The 26,987-nt window shown below is 53.4% G+C and overlaps 1 protein-coding gene across 1 annotated transcript; it reads left to right on the top strand.

Moving 5' to 3' along the window:
* The first annotated feature begins 944 nt into the window (after positions 1 to 944).
* Positions 945 to 26,150, top strand: MYH6 (myosin heavy chain 6). Its single transcript, XM_024231446.3, has 37 exons — positions 945 to 1,151; positions 2,406 to 2,549; positions 2,799 to 2,955; positions 3,051 to 3,078; positions 3,356 to 3,467; positions 3,790 to 3,882; positions 4,400 to 4,463; positions 4,733 to 4,831; positions 5,380 to 5,483; positions 5,578 to 5,716; positions 7,238 to 7,506; positions 7,792 to 7,962; positions 9,181 to 9,490; positions 10,554 to 10,624; positions 10,910 to 10,997; positions 11,087 to 11,204; positions 11,350 to 11,473; positions 11,760 to 11,896; positions 13,853 to 14,108; positions 14,245 to 14,487; positions 14,636 to 14,812; positions 15,097 to 15,242; positions 15,487 to 15,577; positions 17,694 to 18,083; positions 18,421 to 18,547; positions 18,633 to 18,751; positions 19,073 to 19,269; positions 19,791 to 19,974; positions 20,206 to 20,371; positions 20,476 to 20,600; positions 21,506 to 21,814; positions 22,004 to 22,207; positions 23,092 to 23,217; positions 23,416 to 23,691; positions 24,818 to 24,913; positions 25,575 to 25,709; positions 26,071 to 26,150. Exons 1-37 carry the CDS (start codon positions 951 to 953, stop codon positions 26,092 to 26,094), a joined length of 5,820 nt encoding a protein of 1,939 aa, XP_024087214.3. The 5' UTR covers positions 945 to 950; the 3' UTR covers positions 26,095 to 26,150.
* Positions 26,151 to 26,987: the final 837 nt, after the last annotated feature.

Genomic DNA, 26,987 nt, shown 5'->3' with positions numbered 1-26,987 from the left:
AGTGGGGTGCGGGTCAGTTGGAGGCCTAAGGGCTCTGTTAAAACTGCCTGTCTCCAGGCCCAGGGAAGTTCCCCCTGACACAAGGAGGTTCCACAGGAAACCCAGAAACCTCTTGTCTTCTCTGACTCTCCATTTCCTTTTCTGCATCATTCTGAGTCTCCTACATGTTGTCTCCATCTTTCCATCTTCCTTCCTCCTTTGGATGGCTTCCTTCCCTTGATCCTGGTTTTATCTTGCCTCTTGGTCTTCATCGACACTTGTCACAATCATGCTTCTTTGTCTCTCTCCCTTGCCCTTCCTTCTTGGCACATGTTCTCACCTCCCTGCCTCTCTGCTTCTAACCCTGTTTCCACACCCCGTCCCTCGCACTCATACTGACTCGGCGCCCTTTCTTTTCTGCCTCTGCGTCTTTCCCTTTCTGACTCCCTGGTCTGTCCTGCCTGTCTGCGCTCTGGGGCTGCCTCCATCCCCGGGTGGCCTGCCTCTGTTGTTCTTCACTCTCCTCATCTGTTCGTCTCTCTGCCCGGCTCTACCTCTGTGGTTCCTTGCTCCACCCACGGTCCAGATTCTTCAGGATTCTCCGTGAAGGGATAACCAGGTGAGAACTGCCCCCATTTTCTCTGCAGAGAGCGGGGCACGCTTCTCCTGGGAGCCGGATTGCTGGACCAGGGGTCTGCTGTCCCAAGCACTCAGCGCCAACCTTTAGCAAACTCCAGCCAATGCCACCCCAGGGAAACCCCTTACAGAGATTGTCCTTCAGCATCACCTCAGAGGGCAGGAGAAGCAGAGCCCTGAGTCGGGGAGGGTGCAACAGCAGGTGCCTCTCCTAGGGTGGAGGAGAGGAGCGGGGGTAGGGAGGGGGGCTGCAGAGGACAAAGCCACTCGCTGGAGCCTGGGCTCCCTCAGGAGTAACACAGCCCTCCTGTCTCTGACCCAGGGGAAGTGCCAAGATGACCGATGCCCAGATGGCTGACTTTGGGGCAGCGGCCCAGTACCTCCGCAAGTCAGAGAAGGAGCGTCTAGAGGCCCAGACCCGGCCCTTTGACATTCGCATTGAGTGCTTCGTGCCCGATGACAAGGAAGAGTTTGTCAAAGCCAAGATTTTGTCCCGGGAGGGGGGCAAGGTCATTGCTGAAACTGAGAATGGGAAGGTGAGTAGGGCATGGCGCCAGGGCAGAAGGGAAGGTGGTTTGGGAAAGAAGATGCAGAGGTGGAGCCACTTGCAGGAGGAGCTGAGAGGGCTGGAGAAAAGCCAAGGCCAGTGGGGATGCCAGGACATGCTCCTTTGAGGAGCCCAGAATCTGATCCCTCTCAAATTGACCTGAGCTGGTGCAACAGGTGCCACCCAGGGCCATATGCCCCTTGCCAGAAAGGATGCTGAGGGAGAAGGACCTCAGTGTTCGCCTAAGAGGGGTCTTGTAGATAAAGAGGGCGCAGACACAGCATTAAATGATGCCCCCTTCTTGCACTTGTATCCCTCTTCCCTGTGCCTCAGTTTCCTCCATGGGTCCACTTTCTCAAATTCCGTTCACCCAAATCAACAGTAATTCTTAGACCCAGATGAACACAAAGATCAGAAACTTTTGAGCTGAGCACTCTCCTTGACTGGCACTCAGAAGCCTCTGGTCCCTGGTTTGCTCACGCCAGCCAAGAGAATCACCCCTGGTTACCAGCTGCGGCTCAGGGCTGTGTGCCTCATGAACTCGTTGACTGAATGTTACAACCCATTGAAGTGTAGAATAACAGGCCACAATCGCCTGGGGCTTTTGACTGTGATCCCAGCTCTGCCACCTGCTAGTCACTGTGCAGGCAAACCATTCAGTCATTTAGAGCCACGGATTTCTCCACTATAAAAAACGCTGGAATACCTATTGGCAGGATCTAGTGACATCACGACATGGCAAACTGACTGCTGCCAATGAAACCACGACAACAGTGATGGATAGGGAGTGTGGAGTAGATGGGTGAACTACTTTTCCAGCAGGGGTGAAGGTCTGCCCTGAGCAACAGATACCCTAAAGCGCTGCCCGCGGGAGACAGCCTCCGGGTCAGCATAAGGTGTGCACAGATCTGCGAGCTGCCAATCTCCAGGTCTGCCCCAAGACCCTTGGAACATAGGGACTGAAGAGTGATGGTCACGGGCACAGGGTGTCCCCAGGATGGTCTGGGGATCTGGCAAGAGAAAGGTACCCTAGGACAGTCTCTAGGATGGGAGATACAGTGGGAAGGGAAATTATCTGAGGAAAGTGTCCCGGGGGACATACAGGGTAGTGGCTGGGGCACTGGTCAGAGCAAGGGGAGCAGGGCCAAGTCCCTGTGTCCTGGGAGGAGGTCAGTGGGCAGTGCCAGCAAGGGTCCCGGAGGGATTGTGGTCACTCATCCTCCTGCCTATGCGCCCCCTCCAGACGGTGACTGTGAAGGAGGACCAGGTGTTGCAGCAGAACCCACCCAAGTTCGACAAGATTGAGGACATGGCCATGCTGACCTTCCTGCATGAGCCCGCGGTGCTTTTCAACCTCAAGGAGCGCTACGCAGCTTGGATGATATATGTGAGTGTCTCCTGCACACTGCAGAGGCTTCCTGTGCTGCATGGAGGCCAAAATAAGCCAGGGGGCCTCTCCCAAGGAGAGGAGGAGGGACTCTCCCAAGGGACCCAAGTCCCCTTCCCCCCTCCATCCCTAGTCAGCTGCAGGAGGAGCAGAGCCAGCTGGAGTGAACAGGGACATGCCTGGCTGCCACCACTGCCTGTCCCAGGCTCTCCCCACCAACCTCATGCCCAGCCTTGTCTCCTGCTCCAGACCTACTCGGGCCTCTTCTGTGTCACCGTCAACCCCTACAAGTGGCTGCCGGTGTACAATGCCGAGGTGGTGGCCGCCTACCGGGGCAAGAAGAGGAGTGAGGCCCCACCCCACATCTTCTCCATCTCCGACAACGCCTATCAGTACATGCTGACAGGTGAGCCTGGTGGCCCCTGGTCTCTGCTCCTCCTCCTGGACACCCACCCAGATCCTCAGCCCTGACCCCATTGCTTCTCCTCTTTTTTCTTCCAGACCGGGAGAACCAGTCCATCCTCATCACGTGAGCGAGTGCCATCCTCCCACAGAAGGGACTGGGCTGGGGGCATACAGGCTGATGCCTGGGGTGTAGCTGGGAGGAGAGGGTTAAGGCTGGGATTGCAGGGAGCATGGGGCACCGAGCTCTCATTAGAGGGGTGCCAGAGCAATGAACCATGTCAGGCAAATCCTGCTGGGTGCTGGGCTCTGATGGCCAGGCTGGGAAGGGGAGCATGTGGTGCTGAGCCCTGTACGGAGAACAGTAGGAATCCTGAGTTTTGATTGGTCTCTGTGGCCCCCAGGGGAGAATCCGGGGCAGGGAAGACTGTGAACACCAAGCGTGTCATCCAGTACTTTGCCAGCATTGCAGCCATAGGTGACCGTGGCAAGAAGGACAATGCCAATGCGAACAAGGTGCCATGGGGGCCACAGGCTTGGCAGAACAGAGGTGGGGGAGCAGGCTGGCCCGAGTCACCCCTAACCCTCCCCTCCCTGTGACGTGGTGGGGACAGCCACACTGAGCTGGGCTCCTGATGGTCAGCCCAGTGTGGAAGATCTTCCTGACAGGAGACACTCACCCTGAGGTCTGGGTAGGATCCTACAGAGTCGCAGACCCACTAGCGGTTCACCCAGCCCCCCACCCCCATTCCTCAGGGCCAGAGCAGCCTCCTTGACCTCTCACCACTGCCTGGAGGTGGATGGAGGATGAACCCATGCAGTTCTGCTCCTTTCATAGGGCACCCTGGAGGACCAGATCATCCAGGCCAACCCCGCTCTGGAGGCCTTCGGCAACGCCAAGACTGTCCGGAACGACAACTCCTCCCGCTTCGTGAGTGCTTTTGACCACTCCCAATGGCCTCATCCAGGCTTGAAAAGAAAAAGGGGGTGCTGTTTTGCCACACACAGTTGATTGTACTGTATCTGGCTTTGGGATATCAACATGCACACGTTGGTGGGAAGAGAGCATAGGCTTTGGAGCCAAAGGTCTGACTTTCCACTTGCTCAGCAAGTCCTTACGCCTCTCTGAGCCCTAGTTCCTTCACCTGTGAAACAGGGGGACTAATATCCACCCTGCAGATTACTGGGAGGATTAGGTGAGATCGTGTGAGAGGTATGAGCAGGAGGCATTCTGTATGCGTTCCCCTCTGGGCCGAGGTTCCACTAGGAGGTCCCTGCACAGTGTGTGAGGGTGGCATCGTCTGCCCAGCTTCACTTATACTCAACTGAGACACCAAAGAGGTTGTTTACATTTCCAGAGCCATCCAGGGCTTCTGGGCTGAATAGAGGACCAGGATTTCACTCTGTCCTTCCCGCCAGTTCCCTCACTCTGTCCCATTCGTCCCCAGGGGAAATTCATTAGGATCCACTTTGGGGCCACTGGAAAGCTGGCTTCTGCAGACATAGAGACCTGTGAGTACCAGCAGGGAGGCTGCCACCCTCCAGGTCCCCCTCTGCCTTCTCTCCCTGCCTGGCGGCCAGTCTCATCATTCCTGCCATCTCCTGTTTTTGTCTGCATTTGCCTCTGGGCTTTAGGATCCTTTTTGTTTAAGCCACATCTTCTCGCCTGACCCTCTTCATCAAGCTGTGGGTGGCCCCTGCCCTCTGCCCCCATGGCCACCTTTTTCTGGCTGTACTCTCTTTCCTTCCTCACCTGCCTTCATCCCCTCTGCCCACCTCAGACTTGCTGGAGAAGTCCCGGGTGATCTTCCAGCTGAAAGCTGAGAGAAACTACCACATCTTCTACCAGATTCTGTCCAACAAGAAGCCGGAGTTGCTGGGTGAACCTGCCTGCCACCCCCCCATCCACTGCTGTCCCTGCTGCACACCCCCAAAGACGCCTGCATGCAGGGCAGGGCCCTCCTGCTCCCCACTGTGCCCCAGCTTGCTGCTCACTTCCCTCCTCCCTCCGCTTACTCCGCCGGCTCCGTCTCCATTCCCGCCCAAGACCACCTGCATCTCCTCTCGCCTCCCTGTGCAGTCACACACCTCACTCCTTCTCCACCCTTCTCTCCACTCCTCCCTCAGCTTGTCTTTGCCTTCTCCTCTTTATTTGCCTCCCCATCTCCCATGTGTCACTCCCCTGCCACCCTCCCTCCTTCTTGTTATTGGAGCCCCTGCCAGGGCCCCTCTTCTACCCTTTCACTTCCTCTGGGTTCACTCCTTGGTCCTTGCTGACTTCTCTTCTCTCCCTGCTCTCTGTCCTCCCTGCCTCCATTCTCCCCGTCCCTTACCCCTCCCTGCTCCTCCCTGCCTTTCCCAACTCTCCCTGCCCCTTCCCTGCCCTCCACCTGCCCCCTTGCCCCACCTCACCCCTTGCCTGGTGCAGACATGCTGCTGGTCACCAACAACCCCTACGACTACGCCTTCGTGTCTCAGGGAGAGGTGTCCGTGGCCTCCATTGATGACTCCGAGGAGCTCATGGCCACCGATGTGAGTGAGGGGGCTGCTGCGGCCGTTCGAGGGACCCCAGGAGCTCCTGGGGCCACTGCTCCAACCCCCCTCTTTGTCTCTCGCTCTGTCCCAGAGTGCCTTTGATGTGCTGGGCTTCACTTCAGAGGAGAAAGTTGGCGTCTACAAGCTGACGGGAGCCATCATGCACTACGGGAACATGAAGTTCAAGCAGAAGCAGCGGGAGGAGCAGGCAGAGCCAGACGGCACCGAAGGTGGGAGGGGCAGGCAGGCAGTGCTGGGAAGGCCTGAGGTGCTGACCAGGCTCTCTGGGGGACTCAGATCCCAGAGAATCTGAGGCTTGTGGAGCAGTGGGGGTGTGTTGAGGGATGGTGAGGTACAGGGACGTGGGAGAGGTGGGCAGACAGAGGGTCCGCCACAATCCCAACTCCTCAACCCCAGCTGCACTCACCAGAACTGAGGTGGGGAATTTTCCTCCTGTTCCCAAGACTCGCCCAGCCCCAGGAAGAACAGCCCCTGAGCTCTGCACATCACCATCACTAATGCAGGGCCTTTGCCTGCCCAGCCCTTGGGTAAGCCCCTCGTGGGCTCATACCATGTTCTATTTGGGAGGCAGTGGGCCAGGGGTCAGGACACAGCCCGGGGCATTGGTGTGTCACTTTCCTCCGCAGTGAAATGGATTAATAATCTTTCCTCACTCCTCTGGTGGCTACTGTGAGGTCCTTTGAGAAAATGTGAAGGTGCAAACAGTGCTAGACAGGTGCCCAAGAACATTGCTCCCTACCTTCAGGGACCCTTCTCCAAGTCTGCCCAGATCAAAGTGTCAAGCTGGGGTTCATGATAACACACCAACAGTTATTACAACATTCTTGAAATTACACCAAATAACTCCCCCTCTAAATAGAGAAATCCCCGTGTTGGGTGGCACATTTGGATGGCTGGGGGTAGGAGCGTGGTGCTGTCTGATATACTCTTGGGGGTCTTGATCTCCCAGCCAGTCAGATTGGGTAACATGTGGATGGAGAAGACAGCATGGCCAGTCCAGGGCTAGACATTGGGGTAGAGAATGAAGGAGAAAGGGAGCAGAGGACATCTAGCCCCTCAGCCACACCCTTGCCCTGGAGAGGCGAGGAATGCGGTGAAGGTGGGGATATGCCCAGAACAGTGCTTGTGAAAGACCTGGCCCAGAGATGCCACAGATGTAGAGACAGAGCTGAGAAGGCCAGTTGTGGCAGGAGACCATGGGCCGGATAAGGGGGCCTGGGCTCCAGCCTGACTCAGGCACACATTGGTTGAGTAACCAAGGCAAGCCCTGTGCTCTTCCAGGCCTTGATTTCTTCCTCTTTAAGGAGAAGAAATTGGACCTGATGCTTCCTAAAGTCTTGGCCCCAGGACAGGGAAGGAGGCTCACTCCCTGAAAGTGCTCACTCAGGCCAGGTGCAGTGGCTCATGCCATAATCTCAGCACTTTGGGAGGCCAAGGAGAGTGGATCACTTGAGGTAAGGAGTTTGAGACCAGCCCGGGCAGCATGGCGAAACCCTGTCTCTACTACAAATACAAAAATTAGCCTGGCATGGTGGCTCATGTCTGTAGTCCCAGCTACTTGGGAGGCTGAGGCAGGAGAATCGCTTGAACCCAGGAGGTGGAGGCTGGAGGCTGTAGTGAGCCAAGATTGTGCCACTGCACTCTAGCCTGGGTGACAGAGCAAGTCTCTATCTTTAAAAAAAAAAAAAAAAAAAAAGGAAGTGCTCACTTATCCTTTCCCTCTCAACCAGATGCCGACAAGTCAGCCTACCTCATGGGGCTGAACTCAGCTGACCTGCTCAAGGGGCTGTGCCACCCTCGGGTGAAAGTGGGCAACGAGTACGTCACCAAGGGGCAGAGCGTGCAGCAGGTGTACTACTCCATCGGGGCTCTGGCCAAGGCAGTGTATGAGAAGATGTTCAACTGGATGGTGACGCGCATCAACGCCACCCTGGAGACCAAGCAGCCACGCCAGTACTTCATAGGAGTCCTGGACATCGCTGGCTTCGAGATCTTCGACGTGAGTCAGGGACCCCTGGAAGTGGGAGAAAAATCACTCGCTCGCTCCCACATTCAACAGCCATTTTCTGAGAGCCAGCTGTGGACCAGACATGGGAAGGCAGTGGGGACTGTGTGGTGACAGAGGCAGTCATTGTCCCTGTCTTCAGGGGAAGCTCTCCTTCACTGCCCTGACATGGAGGGGCCCAGCCACACCCTGCTGGGCTCAGGCACAGTGCACGGGCACAGCCCCAATGGCCACTCACACCCACTTCCTGACTGCTCCCACCCCTCATGCCCCCTGCAGTTCAACAGCTTTGAGCAGCTCTGCATCAACTTCACCAACGAGAAGCTGCAGCAGTTCTTCAACCACCACATGTTCGTGCTGGAGCAGGAGGAGTACAAGAAGGAGGGCATCGAGTGGACATTCATTGACTTCGGCATGGACCTGCAGGCCTGCATTGACCTCATCGAGAAGGTGCCTCCTTGGCCTCACCACCTATGTCCCCTCCTCTGCCATCCAGACAAAGTGGTGGCTGAGTCCCTTCTACACCCAAGAAACTAGAGTCCCAAGAATCCCAGGCTTTTCTCCAGGCCCAGCTTCTCCCCACTGTGAAGTCATGGGCATGAACAGGATGATCCCCCCACTCTTCCTTCCCCAGGAACTTGCACTTTATGCCCCTTTGTGGTGGTCCCCTCAGTGTCTTAAGAGTGAGATGTAGTGAAGGAGAGGCCCCTGGCCCCTCTGACCGCCCATGAGAAGCGTCATTCATGGAAAGATCCTAGGCTGAAATTAGAGATGTTTGGCCTCCCACCACCTTCCTGTTGGTTGAGAAATAAGCCAGTCTCCAGCCCTCTTGCCTATGGGCATTCCTCAGAAAAGACAAGGCCACAGGCTGGAGGCCCCATAGGCTGGGACTGACTTGCTCTCAGGGAACCTCTGCTCTTTGTCAGCACAGGCCAGAGCCTGGAGTGTCTGACCCACACCCAGCCCAGCCACGGCCTTCAGAAAATGGGAGCTTCCTCACACGCTTTGGGTCATTATCCAGATTCTTAACCAGAGTTCTCATGTTTCAGAGCCCTCAGAATCCCATAAAACTGTGTGTGGAAAAAAGCATGTGTACATTCATACATACATGTGTGTGCTTGCGCATGTGTATGTGTGTATGTGTGTGTGTGTACATGTGTTTTTCTGGAGAGACAGTCTTTAGCTTCAACAAATTCTTAAAAGGATTCCTGCCCCAAGAAAAGTCAAGAACCACCACGTTTTTGGAAGTTCAGAGTGTGGTGAAGAACCTGGATCCTTCTATCTAACCCTTGAAGAATTGCTACTGGTGTCATACAGACAGAGCCTGGCCCGGTGCCTCTGACACACATGTGTCCCTGACCTCCTGCCTCTGGGGCAGTGAGCTGTCAGAGAGAAGGGGCTGCGCTGTGAGGCACTGTGGGCCTTGTGGGGGGTGATTAGGAGTGCATGACTCTTTGTTGGACCCACTGGGCAGAAAGAGGGAGGAAGGGGCTCTTTTAATTCCAGGAATACTGGCTTCCTGTTTTAGGGTAAGAGGTACCAGCACAGCGCCCCTTCAGCAGGCCAACGCTACTGGCTCCAGAGTCCTTTTCCTGTCAGGGTATGGGACTGTGGAAGCCTGGGAGTGTGCTCAGTGATTCTCTCTTTGCCTCTTCACCCTGCCCTCAGCCCATGGGCATCATGTCCATCCTGGAGGAGGAGTGCATGTTCCCCAAGGCCACTGACATGACCTTCAAGGCCAAGCTGTACGACAACCACCTGGGCAAGTCCAACAATTTCCAGAAGCCACGCAACATCAAGGGGAAGCAGGAAGCCCACTTCTCCCTAATCCACTACGCCGGCACTGTGGACTACAACATCCTGGGCTGGCTGGAAAAAAACAAGGATCCTCTCAACGAGACTGTTGTGGCCCTGTACCAGAAGTCCTCCCTCAAGCTCATGGCCACTCTCTTCTCCTCCTACGCATCTGCCGATACTGGTAAGCAGGCAGCCCCTGCACTGGGCCAGGGGACTTCTGAAGGCACAAAGGGCCAGGGTCCTGCTGCTTCAAAGCACATGACTCCAGAGGCAGGCACAGGGGAGCCCGTGAGTCAAGCCACCTCCTGGCTCACCTCACCACAGTCCAGCTGGGCTTCTGTAGCACTTGCCATTCTCCACTTTGTGTTATGAGTGTTGATATAGCTGTCTCATGTTTCCTCAAGATGGGAGTAACTGGAGGTCAGTGAGAGTGGCACATGCATCCCTGTACCATGCCCAGCAGGGAACGATGCATGTGGGAGTTCTCAACAAATGTTGAGAGGACACTGAACAAAGGAGCCTCCAGTTCAGAAAAGGAAGAGAAATGATGTGGCTTGAAATGAAGAGGATAAAGTGTAAGAAGAAAAGTAGAGGTTGGGTGCGGTGGCTCACACCTGTAATCCCAGCACTTTGGGAGGCCGAGGCAGGTGGATAACAAGGTCAGGAGTTCGAAACCAGTCTGGTCAACATGGTGAAACCCCATCTCTACTAAAAATACAAAAATTAGCCTGGCGTTGTGGCACCTGCCTGTAGTCCCAGCCACTTGGGAGGCTGAGGCAGGAGAGTTGCTTGAACCCGGGCGGCGGAGGTTGCAGTGAGCCAAGATTGCACCACTGCACTCCAGCATGGGTGACAGAGTGAGATTCTGTCTCAAAAAAAGAAGAAGAAGAAGAGGAAGAAGAAGAAGAAGAAGAACAACAACAACAACAACAACAACAAGAAAACTAGAATGTGGAAAGATATAAGAAGGAAGGGCAAGTCTAGAAGAGGGAGAGCTAAGGGCACTGATGTATGTCAGTGCCTACTATGGGCAAGCACCGGTGAGCTGCCCTACAGGAGTGGTCTTATCTAATTCTCTTTACAACTTTGGGAAGTTGTTACTGTCATCCTCATGGTAAACTGAATCTTGGAGAATTCCTTGCCCAAAGTCTCAGAGCTACCAAGCGAGCAGCAGAGCTCTGCCTCTGCCCGAGGGCTCCTCTATTTTCCAGCTCCTGTTCATTATTTCCCCTCTCGCCATTTAGGGGACAGTGGTAAAAGCAAAGGAGGCAAGAAAAAGGGCTCATCCTTCCAGACGGTGTCAGCTCTCCACCGGGTAAGAAGGGCCCAGGGGTGCCAGGACACCTGGTGGAACGGCCCAGCCCAGAGTCTTCTGGCTGCACCACCTATTCTGATGCTTGAGTTTGATGAGGAAAGAAGCTAGAGCTACATAGTCATTTTTTGGTGTGTAGATTCCACAAAAGCCTGAACTCATGTCATAAATTATGTGGCAGCCCCTGTCCCTTTGATGATTCTGGTGGAGAGTATCTCGGGACCAGGGTTTAAGGGCCTAAGGGATGGTCCTTGTGGCTCCTAACTCCCCACCTTCATCTGCCTCCAGGAAAATCTGAACAAGCTGATGACCAACCTGAGGACCACCCATCCTCACTTTGTGCGCTGCATCATCCCCAATGAGCGGAAGGCTCCAGGTGAGCCAGGAGAAGGCCTTAGTCTGGGGAGGACAGCCGGCATCCACTTTACCCTAAGGCTGACCCTTTCCCCTTCCCTCCTGACGCAGGGGTGATGGACAACCCCCTGGTCATGCACCAGCTGCGCTGCAATGGCGTGCTGGAGGGCATCCGCATCTGCAGGAAGGGCTTCCCCAACCGCATCCTCTACGGGGACTTCCGGCAGAGGTGGGTATGAGGGTGCCCCAGGGCTCATAGAACAGGGGGAGCCAGGCTGCCCTGGTGGGAATGGGATCTGCAGGTGGCCCTGGAATTCTGTGGGCAGAGCAGATCACTGCAGAGCATGGGTGACTCTGGGCGCTTCCCTCCTCAGGTATCGCATCCTGAACCCAGCGGCCATCCCTGAGGGACAGTTCATTGATAGCAGGAAGGGGACAGAGAAGCTGCTCAGCTCTCTGGACATTGACCACAACCAGTACAAGTTTGGCCACACCAAGGTGAGTCTAGAGCCCCATTGGGTGGTTGCAGGGCAGGTGGCCATGTTGAGTGGAGCAGAGAGGAGTTTAGGAGGCAGGACGCTAGTTCTGGCTTCCTTATCAACCTTATCAAGGGCTGAAACCCAGGCTTCATTCAGGTCTTGTTTGTCAAATTTTTACTCTTACTTCTAGAAGGCATGGGGTGATGGGTCACCTGGGAGCTCACCCAGGGTCTTCCACCCTCTTCTTCCACCCTGGGTACTCCCCTCTGAGGCTGCGGCCTGTTGCATCTACCCTTTGCCTGCAGGTGTTCTTCAAGGCAGGGCTGCTTGGGCTGCTGGAGGAGATGCGGGATGAGAGGCTGAGCCGCATCATCACGCGCATGCAGGCCCAAGCCCGGGGCCAGCTCATGCGCATTGAGTTCAAGAAGATAGTAGAACGCAGGTGAGACAGGAGGAAAAGGGAGGCATGCACTAGAGATGTAGAGGCAGACCCGCAATGTCAACTAGTGTGGGTCAGAAGACCTGGGTTCAGACCTACCAGCTGGCCTGGGCAAGTTACTTTACCACTTCGAGTCTCATTGCGAATTCTTCTTCTTCTTCTTCTTTTTTTTTTTTTAAAGAAACTTCTCTATAGGAAAATGCAAATTAAGACACCAATGAAATACCATTTTAAAACACTAGACTTTGCTTGCTCAGACAGTCTACAAATTTTAAAAAATGAAAGAAACAAGTAGATAAAAATAAAATGAAAGGAAAAATAATTTTTAAAAGTTTTAAAAACCACTAGACTGACAAAAATTAAGAAGCCCGACCCACTGCTTACAGATGTGTAAATCAGTGCAGCTTCCTAGGAAAACAGTTTATCACTATCTTTTAAAGTTGAACAGCTGCAGGCCAGGCGCGGTGGCTCACGCCTGTAATCCCAGCACTTTGGGAGGCCGAGGAGGGCGGATCATGAGGTCAGGAGATCGAAACCATCCTGGCTATCATGGTGAAACCCCATCTCTACTAAAAAGATACAAAAAATTAGCCGGACGTGGTGGCAGTCGCCTGTAGTCCCAGCTACTCGGGAGGCTGAGGCAGGAGAATGGCATGAACCCGGGAGGCAGAGCTTGCAGTGAGCCGAGATCGAGCCACTGTACTCTAGCCTGGGCGACAGAGCGAGACGCCATCTCAAAAAAAAAAAAAAAGTTGAACAGCTGCATACTTCTCCATTCCACTCCTGAGTACATTCCTACAGAGAAACTCTTATACATGTACACCATGACATGAAAAATAATCTTTTACCAGCATTGGTCATAACAGCAAAGATCTTAAAACAACTTGAATTTCCATCCACAGGGGAATGGGTAAATAGTATTACAGTCATTCAGTGGAACATTATAAAACAGTGAAAAGAAGTGAACTCCAACTACATGATACAATATGTTGAACATTAAAGCACATTGTTAGTAAACAAAGGCAAATCTTGGAAGGATACATACAGTATGATGCAGTTTTTATAAAGCTCATAAATAATCAAAACCAGCCATTCATTGTTTAAAGATACATACATATGGCTGGGCACAGTGGCTTATGCCTGTAACCCCAGCACTTTGGGAGGCTAAGGCAGGCGGATCACCTGAGGTCAGGAGTTGGAGACCAGCCTGGCCAACATGGTGAAACCCCGTCTCTACTAAAATTACAAAAATTAGCTGGGCATGGTGGCAGGCACCTGTAATTCCAGCTACTCAGGAGCTGAGGCAGGAGAATCGCTTGAACCCGGGTGGCGGAGGTTGCAGTGAGCCGAGATTGTGCCATTGCACTCCAGCCTGGGCAACAAGAGTGAAACTCCATCTCAAAATAAATAAAATAAAATAAAAATAAAGATACATTCACACGTGGTTAAAGTAATTTTTGAAAAAGCAAGGAAAGGAAAAATAAGATTCAGAGTGGCGGCTGCTCCTGGCGGGGTAACAGGGGTGTAAGAAGGAACGCACAGGTAGATCAATGGCTGGTAACATTTCAGCTCCTGTTTGGGTGGTAGGTTCATGGATAGTCATTTTGCTTTCATGCTGCATAACTTACATACTTATTATAGACATTCTTATATGTAAACCCCTACATAATTTTTAACATATTTGAAGTTCTTATGAGAATAGAAAAACTGAACAGAGTAGACATTCTATAAGTGGTAGTTTCCATTACCACTAATATCCCAGCTGGGAGGATATAAACTGCCCTTTCATCAAATTGATTAATAAATATTTATCAAGCAACTCCATGTTCAGTGTAGTGATGTTGGAGGTGGGTGTGCACAAGAAGGAAGTCTACGTGCCTACGAACTTGCTTAGTAGGGCCCATGATTGGGAAGCTCTCTTTTATAGTGCCCCACCCTGCCTCCACGTTTCCTTGCCAGGGATGCCCTGCTGGTAATCCAGTGGAACATTCGGGCCTTCATGGGGGTCAAGAATTGGCCCTGGATGAAGCTCTACTTCAAGATCAAGCCACTGCTGAAGAGCGCAGAGACGGAGAAGGAGATGGCCACCATGAAGGAAGAGTTCGGGCGCATCAAAGAGACGCTGGAGAAGTCTGAGGCTCGCCGCAAGGAGCTGGAGGAGAAGATGGTGTCCCTACTGCAGGAGAAGAATGACCTGCAGCTCCAAGTGCAGGCGGTGAGGCCACGTGATTATCTCTTCAGCCCTCTCCTCCCCACAACCAGGGGCTGGGAGTCTAGGAGTGCCAGCTCTTTTTAAGACCCTAGGTCTCCTCTCTTTAACCATCAGCTTCCTCCCTGTTCTCTTCTCCCAGGAACAAGACAACCTCAATGATGCTGAGGAGCGCTGCGACCAGCTGATCAAAAACAAGATTCAGCTGGAGGCCAAAGTAAAGGAGATGAATGAGAGGCTGGAGGACGAGGAGGAAATGAACGCAGAGCTCACCGCCAAGAAGCGCAAGCTGGAAGACGAGTGCTCAGAGCTCAAGAAGGACATCGATGACCTGGAGCTGACACTGGCCAAGGTGGAGAAGGAGAAGCATGCAACAGAGAACAAGGTAAGGGCAGCTCCCTCTGGCTTCAGCCCAGGTCTCCTCAAGACTCCCAGACCTACAGTGTGGTCCTGGTCCTTGGCATGGAGGTCCCCATAGATGTCTCCAGGCTGGTGATCTTTGACCCTAAAGGGGATGGGTTTTTGGTCGGCAGGTGAAGAACCTAACAGAGGAGATGGCTGGGCTGGATGAGATCATCGCTAAGCTGACCAAGGAGAAGAAAGCTCTACAAGAGGCCCATCAGCAGGCCCTGGATGACCTTCAGGTTGAGGAAGACAAGGTCAACAGCCTGTCCAAGTCTAAGGTCAAGCTGGAGCAGCAGGTGGATGACGTGAGTAGTAAGAACCATGCTCCTGCTCTCAGAGCAAGATTTTGCAGGCAACGCAAATGGCCCAGAAAGTCCTGATCTCTAGAATTAACTTCTATGGCCCTTGAAGCTTTTTTGTTCTCTCTAGTTCCTCACTAGAGTAGGTCTCTGAATCCTTTGTGCTTGCAGGATTTCTCTACTGGTTTGACTTCCAATCCCGCTGGACTTCAAGTTTAGAAGGAGGCAAAAGAGCATACACTATGGATTTCATGTTTTCCACACTTTGCTTATTTTCTTCTCTCCATCAGCTGGAGGGCTCCCTAGAGCAAGAGAAGAAGGTGCGCATGGACCTGGAGCGAGCGAAGCGGAAACTGGAGGGCGACCTGAAGCTGACCCAGGAGAGCATCATGGACCTGGAAAATGATAAACTGCAGCTGGAAGAAAAGCTGAAGAAGTAGGAGACTGTGGTGGCCAGGAGGGGCTAATGGAGGTGTCTGGCCTGGTAGATAGAGTGCAGGGTGCTGCGCCTCCACTGGCCACACTGGGAATGAGGTCAATCACAGCCCTCTTCCTCCACTCTCTGGGCTGGCGAGGGGAGGGGGAGGTGCCGATTCTAGCATACTAAGGCCAAGAAGAGAATGAGCCCCAGAGGAAGGAAGGCTACCTGTCACTCCCCCACCCCCACCCTTCTCCTGCAGGAAGGAGTTTGACATTAATCAGCAGAACAGTAAGATTGAGGATGAGCAGGCACTGGCCCTTCAACTACAGAAGAAACTGAAGGAAAACCAGGTGACTTTTTTTCCCAGTGCATGAAAGTGGGAGCTCAATAGCCCTGAGGTAACTGAGGCTGCAGCAGCTGCTTAGGGTTCTACACAATATCTGGAACTCCAGGCAGCCTCATAGACCCCACCATCCCTGACTTACAGGCGCTCAGGAACACTAGCCTTCCCCCGTAGAGCAAGAATACATGACGTTAGCAAAACTGTTTGAGAAGAGGGACTCATACCTACTAAAGGGCTTCTCCTTCTGAGATCTGCTCTGCCTCAGGGACTTTCTACTCTAAGACAAATGATAGAGCTCTATCTCCTCTATCTCCTCTAACCCTTCCTCTGGTAGTTCTGCCCTCTGAACGCGGGGAGAAAAAAGAAAAGCTTCAAGGAGCACCTTCCTGTGAGCTGCTCTGTTCATATTCTTCCCGGTACTAACCCCAGCCACTAACCCAGGCTGAGTCCCCATAGGGCACTCATGATAAGAGCCAATTCCAACAACCTAGAGCAAGTCACTTACCCTTCCTGATCCTCAGATTCTCTTCTCACCTGTAAAATGAGACTGACAATACCTACCACACAGGACCAGAGGGGATAATGTATTTGAAACCACTTTGTCAACTAGGAAATTCTATACAAGTATCATATTAATATAGCCCGATTTAGAGAAGTCAGCCAGCCACTAGCCTAAGAAGGTATTGTTTTGTCTTCTCAATGGCCTTCTCATTTCTCTGCAGCTCAAGATTAAGTGAACAGCCATAGTCTCCCTTAGCTTTAATGAACCTCAAACCTTAATGTGCTTTTAGTATCGGGTTTGTCAGAAGAGCCCTGGAAGTCCACTGCCATCCCCATTTTAGAGCTACAGAAGCTACATGGCCAGGTCTGAACATAGTGACCCCAAGGGCAACAGGAACTCGGCTACTGGGGCAGGACCTTGTCCTCTCACTTTGGGGCAGACTGTGGCTGGTAGAAAGAGGTAGTCTCCCCTCTGCACTTGAGGCCCATGGCCCAGGCTGCAAGTAATGTATGAACACAATTCCACTCCTCTGGGGCTGCACAGGGACTGGTCCGCCTTCATTAGTAATTTGCCCGTCCATCTTCTTGGATGCCCCTTCTGGGTTTTAGCTAGAATATCGGGCCATCCTCAGGTTCTTCTACCCTAGGTCTAGGCAACTTCTTTGGCCTCTTGGACACAGAATAACAGTCCTGTTAATCTCATCAGGTCTTGGCAATAGGCTATGGCTCCTCCTTCGTCCCCAAGATCTTGCTCAGAAGTCCCATCTTCTCCATCCTGGGAGCAGAGGCACGGTGGTCCTCTCTGCTGCTCCTAGGACCCATCCATGAACAGTCCATTAAAGCTGTCCATAACCCGAGGTGAAGGGATTTCCACTGAACTCCCATTTTGCTCCTGGCTAGCCAGACAACAGATCAAAATGGTAGATAGGATATTCTCCCAATTTAGTCAAGACCAAGGCTAAGGCCCGAAAAGTGAGGTAAGGGCACTTAAAGAGGATGAGATGAGGTGAAGAGGAGAGTACCCTGCTAGCACTTTCCTGGCCTGGAAGGGAGCAATCATGTTGAAACCCAGCCCTGGGCATAAACACAGCAAGCCTGGGAGAGCAAGGAATATGGTTGATTGGACTTTGTGGTTAACTTGGAGAATTGCAAAGATTTGATTGTTTCGAGGCATATTGTCACAAATATTTGTAAAATACAAGCACTCACTTTCCTGTCTTATGGATAGCGGGACAGAGCCTAGTGAATCTGGGGACTCTGAACTTCTTGATGTCACAGGATACCAGGATCCCCCTTCAAACACAGGTTCTCAGGATTTGGGGCTGCAGATGCTCACACTGGGTCTGAGATGCCCTTGGGAGCTTCAACCAAATTCCTATTGATGGCCTATGCATTATAGGATGTTTAGCAGCATCCCTGGCCTCTACCCTCTAGATGCCAGTAGCAAGCCCCACCAAGACATGACAATCAGACATTGCCAACTGTTCCCTGGGGCACAAAATTGCCCCTAGTTGAGAACTACTGCTTGAGAGGGACCTAAGTTCCTGGTAGCCTTTCAGAGCCGGGGGGATTCCAGTGGAGGGGTCCAGGCGGTGGGTCTGAGCCTTTTGTGCCTGACCCAGGCGCGCATCGAGGAGCTGGAGGAGGAGCTGGAGGCCGAGCGCACCGCCAGGGCTAAGGTGGAGAAGCTGCGCTCAGACCTGTCCCGGGAGCTGGAGGAGATCAGCGAGCGGCTGGAAGAGGCCGGCGGGGCCACGTCCGTGCAGATCGAGATGAACAAGAAGCGCGAGGCCGAGTTCCAGAAGATGCGGCGGGACCTGGAGGAGGCCACGCTGCAGCACGAGGCCACTGCCGCGGCCCTGCGCAAGAAGCACGCCGACAGTGTGGCCGAGCTGGGCGAGCAGATCGACAACCTGCAGCGGGTGAAGCAGAAGCTGGAGAAGGAGAAGAGCGAGTTCAAGCTGGAGCTGGACGACGTCACCTCCAACATGGAGCAGATCATCAAGGCCAAGGCAGGCTCTGCTCGGCCTCCCCTCTCCCTCTCCCCTGCACAGCGGAGCCTCCCCCATGCCTTCCCTCTCTGTCTGCCATCTCCCTTGTCATTCTCATTCTCCTCATCACCCTTTGGTCTCTCTTCCTCTCTCCCCTGCCCCTCTCTGGCTCTCCTCTCCCTCTCTATCTCTTCATGTTCCTCCTTTCTTTAATTCAAGTCCCTCTTCAGACTGCACCCTCCCACACCTTCTGTGTCCCCCTCCTGCCGTCTGGCATTCCGCATCTCTGACCCTCTCTTCCTTCCTCTGGTCTACTCAGCCCCTCCCACACTCACCTTTCCTGTCTTGCTTCCTGAAGGCAAACCTGGAGAAAGTGTCTCGGACGCTGGAGGACCAGGCCAATGAGTACCGTGTGAAGCTAGAAGAGGCCCAACGCTCCCTTAATGACTTCACCACCCAGCGAGCCAAGCTGCAGACCGAGAACGGTGGGTGCCCCTAGCCAGCCCTGCACCTGCCTAGGGCAGGACATGACTTGTGAAATGGCCCACAAGCCCCTCATTTCACCTCCAGGAGAGCTGGCCCGGCAGCTAGAGGAAAAGGAGGCGCTAATCTCGCAGCTGACCCGGGGGAAGCTCTCTTATACCCAGCAAATGGAGGACCTCAAAAGGCAGCTGGAGGAGGAGGGCAAGGTGAGGCCCAGTGGGGAGGGTGGGCAGGCTTGATGGCAACCCTGGGGCAATTCACCTCAATTCCAGAAATGGAGCCTGGAGCTGGAAAGAGTCCTCTGCGAGGGAAAGACCCTCCAGTCTAGGTTCTGCCCTGCAGCTAAGCTTCATTTAATGCCTCTTTCCTTATTCGTAAGGGGATGGGGTAAGCAGACTGGGAAACTCCTCAAACAGTGAGGTGCCACATCAGCCCACATGGTGAATAAGGCTGGGCTCGGTTGAAGTACTAGATAAGAAGAGAATCTAGAGAATGGGGCACAGGGAGTCCCTCCCACCCCTCCCCAGGCGAAGAACGCCCTGGCCCACGCACTGCAGTCGGCCCGGCATGACTGCGACCTGCTGCGGGAGCAGTACGAGGAGGAGGCAGAGGCCAAGGCTGAGCTGCAGCGCGTCCTGTCCAAGGCCAACTCGGAGGTGGCCCAGTGGAGGACCAAGTATGAGACGGACGCCATTCAGCGGACCGAGGAGCTCGAGGAAGCCAAGTGAGCTCCAGATACACCCTTAACCTGACTCTCAGAGACAAAGGGGCGAGAGGACCTGGGGTGGGGACAGGAAGAGTGGTCGTGGGAAGGAAGTGGAAAAGACAGGAGGAACTCGGAGGGCAACAGAAGTGCTTGGAAGAAAGCCTGAACTCTTTGCTCTGTGAACTCTGGCTGGCCCTGACCCACTTCCTGTGACAGGCGAGCTTTTGGCCCGGGTTATACCTGATGCTCACGTATAAGACGAGCAAAAAGCTTGTTGGTCAGAGGAGCTACCGTCGATCAGACTGTGTGGGGGGGCGAGGGCAGGGGGCACTGACACCCAGATGCCACTGCAGGTAGGGAGGATGCCTGGGCAGCCCGTGCTGGCGGACTCTGTTCCAGGCACGAGCAGGCTCAGCTCCTGCTAGGCTGGACTTACGGCGTCTCAAGGAGATATAGGGAGGGGGTGGAAGGAGGTCCACCCAAGGCTCCACTGTTGCCCAGTAGAGTCACACACACACCCTCCACCCTCACCTGGGCAGAAAGAAGCTGGCCCAGCGGCTGCAGGATGCCGAGGAGGCCGTGGAGGCTGTTAATGCCAAGTGCTCCTCGCTGGAGAAGACCAAGCACCGGCTACAGAATGAGATCGAGGACTTGATGGTGGACGTAGAGCGCTCCAATGCTGCTGCTGCAGCCCTGGACAAGAAGCAGAGAAACTTCGACAAGGTGGGCCACGGGTGGGGGCCGCAGCCAGCAAGCAGGGCAAGGGGGCATGAGGGGTTCAGTGAGAGGCCAGAGCCATCCTCCTTGGAGGTGGGGGAGGAGGGCTGAGCCCAGGCTCAGGACCAGGGACAGATCTTGGACATGGGGCTGAGGCTAGGGGCTGGGGCACTGGGAAGCAGGAGGGCTGTGGAGCTAAGGCTGGGGGGCTGAAGAGTGAGCCTTGTCCCCGTGCAGATCCTGGCCGAGTGGAAGCAGAAGTATGAGGAGTCGCAGTCGGAGCTGGAGTCCTCGCAGAAGGAGGCTCGCTCCCTCAGCACAGAGCTCTTCAAGCTCAAGAACGCCTACGAGGAGTCCCTGGAGCACCTAGAGACCTTCAAGCGGGAGAACAAGAACCTTCAGGGTGTGCTGGGGGTCCAAGAGGCCAGAGATGAGTTGGTGGGAGGGAGGGCCATGCAGGGGCAGGGGGAACACAGGCTTTGAGCTTTCTGGCCCTCTGGTCCCCAGAGGAAATCTCCGACCTTACTGAGCAGCTAGGAGAAGGAGGAAAGAATGTGCATGAGCTGGAGAAGGTCCGCAAACAGCTGGAGGTGGAGAAGCTGGAGCTGCAGTCAGCCCTGGAGGAGGCAGAGGTGAGGGCTGAGAGCTCCCTGCACTCCATCCCTGTTCTGCCACTGTCTCCCACTTCTCCCTCACCTGGGGGTGACCCTGACCCCAAGACAAAATCTATTCATTCCATATTCTTTGTTCAACATTACCTACCCACTACTCACCACCCACGACTACCTCCAAAGCCGAGGTGTGCACAAAGGAAAATGTCAGTCTGATTAGAGGCCAAAGATTTTGCTTCCCACCAGGTTTTAAAAGTTGGAATCTGGCCATAATAATAACCACTTAGACAGTGGGTAGGAGTGTGGGGTTCCAGAGTCAAACAGGCCTGAGGTGGAACACAGCTTGAGGACTTTCACTGCGGCGTTGGGCAAAATCTTTAATCTCTCTCTGCCTCAGTTTTCTCATCTGTAAAATGGAATTAACTGTACATACCTCATATGATTTTACACATGATTATTATAAAGATTAAATGAGGTAACACATTTAAGCACTTAATATATATTAGCTATTTTTACTCTTCATTTTTAAGCACCTGGGAATAGCCCTGAGTTTTCTGGGCTTCTAACTTTTCTCAGGAAAGGGTGAGAGACCTGGAAAACAAGATAAAATTTTGAATTTGTGGTTATAAAAATTCCTCCCTTTTCTGTAATACTTTAGACAGGTCAGGAATTTATGCAGTGTTAGTGCTGGAGGGTCTGGCAATTGTGAGGTCCAAACCCTTTTCTTCACAGAGGAAGCCCAGGGAGTCCAGCACTTTCTCCCCAATAGCACCGTGGTGGGCATGGGGTGCAGATCCCACCTCCCCATCTCTTCTCAGCTCTTTTTCTCTGGGCCATAGTCCTGGCTGACACCCTGTATCTTCTCACCCTCCCTCTCAACCCTGCCCTGTGCCCTGTCTGCCCGCCCTCACCCCACCCCTTCCCAGGCCTCCCTGGAGCACGAGGAGGGCAAGATCCTCCGGGCCCAGCTGGAGTTCAACCAGATCAAGGCAGAGATCGAGCGGAAGCTGGCAGAGAAGGACGAGGAGATGGAACAGGCCAAGCGCAACCACCAGCGGGTGGTGGACTCGCTACAGACCTCCCTGGATGCAGAGACACGCAGCCGCAACGAGGCACTGAGGGTGAAGAAGAAGATGGAAGGAGACCTCAATGAGATGGAGATCCAGCTCAGCCATGCCAACCGCATGGCCGCCGAGGCCCAGAAGCAAGTCAAGAGCCTCCAGAGCTTGCTGAAGGTACACGGGGGCAGGACGTCCCCTCACCCAGAGGGGAATGGCCTCCACGTGGCCTGGCGAAGCAGTGGTGTCTCGAGACAGGCACCAGATTCCTCCTGCCCCTAGGTTACTGCAGGGACCTCTGACAGGTGCCCTCAGTGAAGGGCACCGAGGCTGCCTTCTGCTCACGCCCACTCTCCTGATCCTCAGGACACCCAGATTCAGCTGGATGATGCGGTCCGTGCCAACGACGACCTGAAGGAGAACATCGCCATCGTGGAGCGGCGCAACAACCTGCTGCAGGCTGAGCTGGAGGAGCTTCGTGCTGTGGTGGAGCAGACAGAGCGGTCTCGGAAGCTGGCGGAGCAGGAGCTGATTGAGACCAGCGAGAGGGTGCAGCTGCTGCATTCCCAGGTGAGGGGGTCAGGAGCCACCTTGTGGAAACCTGCTGAGTGCAGAACCCAGGACATCTAGAAAAGCCAGATGTTCTAAGTGAGCACATCTAGCCAGGGTCACAGATCATTTCCTCTCTTAGGCCAGCTCTCATCTGTGGTGGCTGCAGAACCATTATATTGAGAAAGCGGTCACTACTTAGAAGCTAAGAGTGTCATGATTGATTGCTGATACCTGCCAAAGCCACAAATCTGGGAGTAATGGAACGTATCCTGTTATTTGATATTCTTGATCTGAAAGACAGCCTCCGGCTTGCTCTGTAAAGATGAGAGTTTGGGAGTTTAAAGAAGTATAACTGCATCTCTTGCAAACCAAGCTGGATAGAACACCATTTTCTGCAATCCCATCCACACTGTTTTCAGTTATACTCTGCAATGAGATTTTGTGCTCACCTTTTGCAGTGCCCTGTGGAGTTTTGTTCTTTAATCTAGTATGCGTGAGAATGATATCATCCACTTACCTCATCCCCTCTTCCTTACCCCACTACATTCTTGGTATAGCTATAAACATCTCTGGAATATTGTCCTGGTAAAAAGTTGTTTCCATTTTCCTTGGAATATTGTCATGCTCCTACGTAAACGTGTTGCTAAAGAGCTCCAGGGTAATACTGCAGACTTTTTGCTATTTGAAGTCTTTTTTCAGAGTTTAGTAATCTTAGATATAATGTCTAGAATGTATGCACTTTCATAGGAAAAGGGAAAGCAGGTACAAAACAAGGAATAGTCTAAAAGTGGGCCTGTTGTTTAAAAAAAAAATGACCACCTTTAATTCTCTCTGAAGAAAGGGTATGAAATCAGGTAACAAAGTGCAATATATATTGATCATTTTTCTCTCTCCATGTCTAGAACACCAGCCTCATCAACCAGAAGAAGAAGATGGAGTCGGATCTGACCCAGCTCCAGTCGGAAATGGAGGAGGCAGTGCAGGAGTGCAGAAACGCGGAGGAGAAGGCCAAGAAGGCCATCACGGATGTAAGTGACCGCCCACCTTCTGCCTCCCCTAAAGATACAAACAAGGCCCCGGGTCCAGGCCAGGCCACTGTGCTGTAACACCAAGCCAACTCTGCAGTTCTGTGGGTTTGAGGGCCTGATGGGAGAAAGGAGATCCCTGGGGGGCAAAAGGCCCCGGCCCCTGGCCCATGTTCCTTGCCAACTCTCTCCTGCACACAGGCCGCCATGATGGCAGAGGAGCTGAAGAAGGAGCAGGACACCAGTGCCCACCTGGAGCGCATGAAGAAGAACATGGAGCAGACCATTAAGGACCTGCAGCACCGGCTGGACGAGGCCGAGCAGATCGCCCTCAAGGGCGGCAAGAAGCAGCTGCAGAAGCTGGAAGCGCGGGTGCGGGAGCTGGAGAATGAGCTGGAGGCGGAGCAGAAGCGCAACGCAGAGTCGGTGAAGGGCATGAGGAAGAGCGAGCGGCGCATCAAGGAGCTCACCTACCAGGTGCGGTGGGCGCCAGAGGCCAGGAGTAGATGTGGAAGTTTCTTCTCTGGCCCCACTGCCCCACCCACACAGGGCTCCTCTCACCTCCTCCTTGAGATGCTGTTGGTAGATTTAACCTTCTTCTCACGCTCTGCAGTCAGTTTGACTTGAGTCTATGAGTTTTTCCAGCAAATGAAGAACCTACTTCTACTTCCTGAAAACTCTTCTAACTAGCCTTTCCCCAGGTTTCTTTCTTTTTTTTTTTTTTCAACAACCCAAAGTGCTACCATGAAGACTTCAGAACAGTCCAAAGAATCTTTCCACCTTTGACTGTGAAGATAAGAGTCAGGCAAGGGGAAAAGACCCAGAAATCTTCCATGGAACTTCTGGCACACAAAGAGAAGGCCACAGAGAAGGGGGATCCCACAACGCTCTAAGACCTCCATTTGCATAGCTGAGAGCTGTGCCCTCGGCCCGTTATTTTCAGTGTACCTGGGAAGAAAAGGCCAAGGAGACGAGGGTGTCAGTCCATTTGATAGATGGATACCAGAGGCACAAGAAAGAGGTTACAGATACAGAACCACAGAGTGATTTGTGGACAGAAGTAGAAATGGCATCCTGGCACATACAATGATAAAGAGATAGGATGATCAAGTGACGTTGGAGCCAGTGATCCCGACGCCTGAATTCTGGCCCAGTACAATATATTAGAATGTAGAATAATCTGGATTATGATAATACCCCCTTCTTTCTGCATTCCTCATTATTCCTCTTCTGGTCAAGAACTACTGGCCATGAGAACCTATGTAAGTCCAGGTCGGAGCTTTATCCACCAGATTGGAGCTGGAACAGACCTGGTGCTTTTATATTACCACATTAGGGAATTCCATTAGGTTCTGAGCCCCTCCCCCCCACTTCTAGCTTTAAGACTTCAGCCTTCATTGCTTTGTGGATCCCTGACTGACAACCTTGCATTGCCCCTTTGACCTACAATAGAGTCAGAGATCTTCCCCACCACCTCTTTGACCTGGATCATTGCAGGGAGGGGCAGCAAAGGCAAGGAGAGAAGGGTAAAATGATTGAGGAGGGAAAGGTGATTGCATTTGCTCCGCCTCCAAACTGGTTTCTTCCACCCTTCCACCCCCAGACAGAGGAAGACAAAAAGAATCTGCTGCGGCTGCAGGACCTGGTGGACAAGCTGCAACTGAAGGTCAAGGCCTACAAGCGCCAGGCCGAGGAGGCGGTGAGTTCAGAGCTTTCTTCCCTTTCTCATCAACACACCTACTATTTGTGAGAACCAATGAATATCTCCCACAGAGGGGCCTGGACAAAGAGTTTGCTATAAACTTTAATCTCAAACATTTATTTGACACATCTGGTATGCTCAGAGCTGTCAGGTGTTCTGAATTAACAAAAGCACCACCTACAAGCTGCTTACAATTCAGATACCATAACCCAACAGAAGGCAGTGTAGATGCTAGTGCAGGACATGGGGCAGCCAAAGCTGAAGGCAGGAAGGTGGCAGTGGAATTGGGCCTGGAAGGGGACCCACCTAGCCATAGGGCAGTGGGGAAGACATCTGGGTGGATGTGAGTTGCTGATGAGCATGCCTGCACAGGAACCTGGGATCCGGGACAGGTGCAGCAAAACAGGATTCTGAAGGGGCCCAGATCGGGCAGCATGGGATTTGTCTTGGGCAGTGGATGGCTGTGAAGGACTCTGAGTGCTGGACATGTTTGAGAAGAGTGCAAGGCAGTTGCAGGATACCCTTGGGAAGGCTGTTGCAGGAATATGCATCCGGCATGGGTGCCTCAGGGACAGGGAGCTGGAACCTCAGGTTGAGAGGCTGAGAATCCCATTGCCCATCTCCAGCTTATTCACCCATCCCCATTGTCCCACCACAGGAGGAACAAGCCAACACTAACCTTTCCAAGTTCCGCAAGGTGCAGCATGAGCTGGATGAGGCAGAGGAGCGGGCGGACATCGCTGAGTCCCAGGTCAACAAGCTTCGAGCCAAGAGCCGTGACATTGGTGCCAAGGTGGGTCACTCCCCTGGGCTTCACTAGTCACTTCCACATTAGCATGCCCCCTGATATGGGTGCCCTTCAGAGTGGGCACTGCTTGCCCTATATGTAGGCAGTTCTGAGGGTCCCACAGCTTACATAACCTGAGATTCCACTCTCCTTAAAACAGCCCCCCACTGACTGGAACTTCTGCAGAGATCCCCAGTTCCATCCCCCTAAACCACAAGTGCCTCTAATGTAGGACCACAAGATCCCTGGGGCCCTGCCTCTCCCTCCAAGGGCATCTCCCTTAGGCCTCTGAAAGCCCCAGGGATTTGTCCCCACACACTTCTCCCTCTTGCCAGCTGCCCCCTCACATCTCTTATTCTTTTTGCAGCAAAAAATGCACGACGAGGAGTGACACTGCCTCGGGAACCTCGCTCTTGCCAACCTATAATAAATATGAGTGCCAAACTCTGCCTGAGCCCATCTGTCCTTCCTGCCAGCTGTCCATCCTGGATCAGGGCAGTAGGGGGCCTGAGAGGAGGGAGGCCCCCAACCCCTGTATCAGAGCTGCCAGAGCCAAGGCATCCCATATCCACAAGGAAGGAGACCGAGGTGCAGAGGAGTGAGGTGTTCTGCCTGAAGTGGACAGCTGTGAGTCCCAGTTCTGCTCAGTCAACTACACAAGGGTGGAGAGGGAGAAATTTCAAAAGTGAAGAAAACAATGGCATCAAAATGGTGAGCCAGTCCAAAATGCTAGGAGATAGAATTTTGGTGCCGAAGTTGAAGCCACTCTCCACCTACCCCGCCCCTGAGGCTGCAATGATTAAAGGTGTCCTAGGACACCCATTCTTTCTGAAATGAATTTTCCACCAATGCCAGAAAAGGCTCAGAGCTGGCTGAGAATTAAGGTATGGGAAAGGAGATGGGAGAGATTCCATTCTAGTCAGCCCCTAGGAAGTAACTCCCAGGGAGCCCCCTCCCTGTCTTCCCCAGGGGTCTCTCCCTGCCCCCTGTGATTCAGCACCTCACCGTGAGGGCATCGTGAGACTCTGGGGCCAATCAACACTGAGCCCAAACCAATATGCCATGAGGACCAAGCCTGGGCATTGCTAATTTCATGTTGATTCTCACACAGACACAGACAGCACAGGTGTCTGTACAGGGAGACACTGTGGTCACATTTCTGCTCTCTCTAAGCTCCTACTGGGGACAGTCTGGCCTGGATCACACAGCTGCTTGTGGGACAGGCCCGGTCCTGACCCTGTTCTACACAAAGCAAATCCCCACTCCCCACTGGGCTTTGCAGCC

This window comes from Pongo abelii, chromosome 15 (assembly GCF_028885655.2).
Source record: "Pongo abelii isolate AG06213 chromosome 15, NHGRI_mPonAbe1-v2.0_pri, whole genome shotgun sequence".
Classification (NCBI taxonomy): Eukaryota; Metazoa; Chordata; class Mammalia; order Primates; family Hominidae; genus Pongo; species Pongo abelii.
The sequence above is the reverse complement of the archived record's forward strand: the minus strand, read 5'-3'. Positions and strand labels throughout refer to the sequence as shown.

What these genes read in the sequence shown, in the direction of transcription:
- MYH6 (XM_024231446.3), top strand. Translation starts at nt 951, where the DNA reads ATGACCGATGCCCAGATGGCTGACTTTGGGGCAGCGGCCCAGTACCTC. An exon ending in TGCAGCTCCAAGTGCAGGCG is followed by an intron (nt 14,109 to 14,244) that starts GTGAGGCCACGT and finishes CTCTTCTCCCAG; the next exon opens with GAACAAGACAACCTCAATGA. An exon ending in AGCTGGAGGAGGAGGGCAAG is followed by an intron (nt 18,752 to 19,072) that starts GTGAGGCCCAGT and finishes ACCCCTCCCCAG; the next exon opens with GCGAAGAACGCCCTGGCCCA.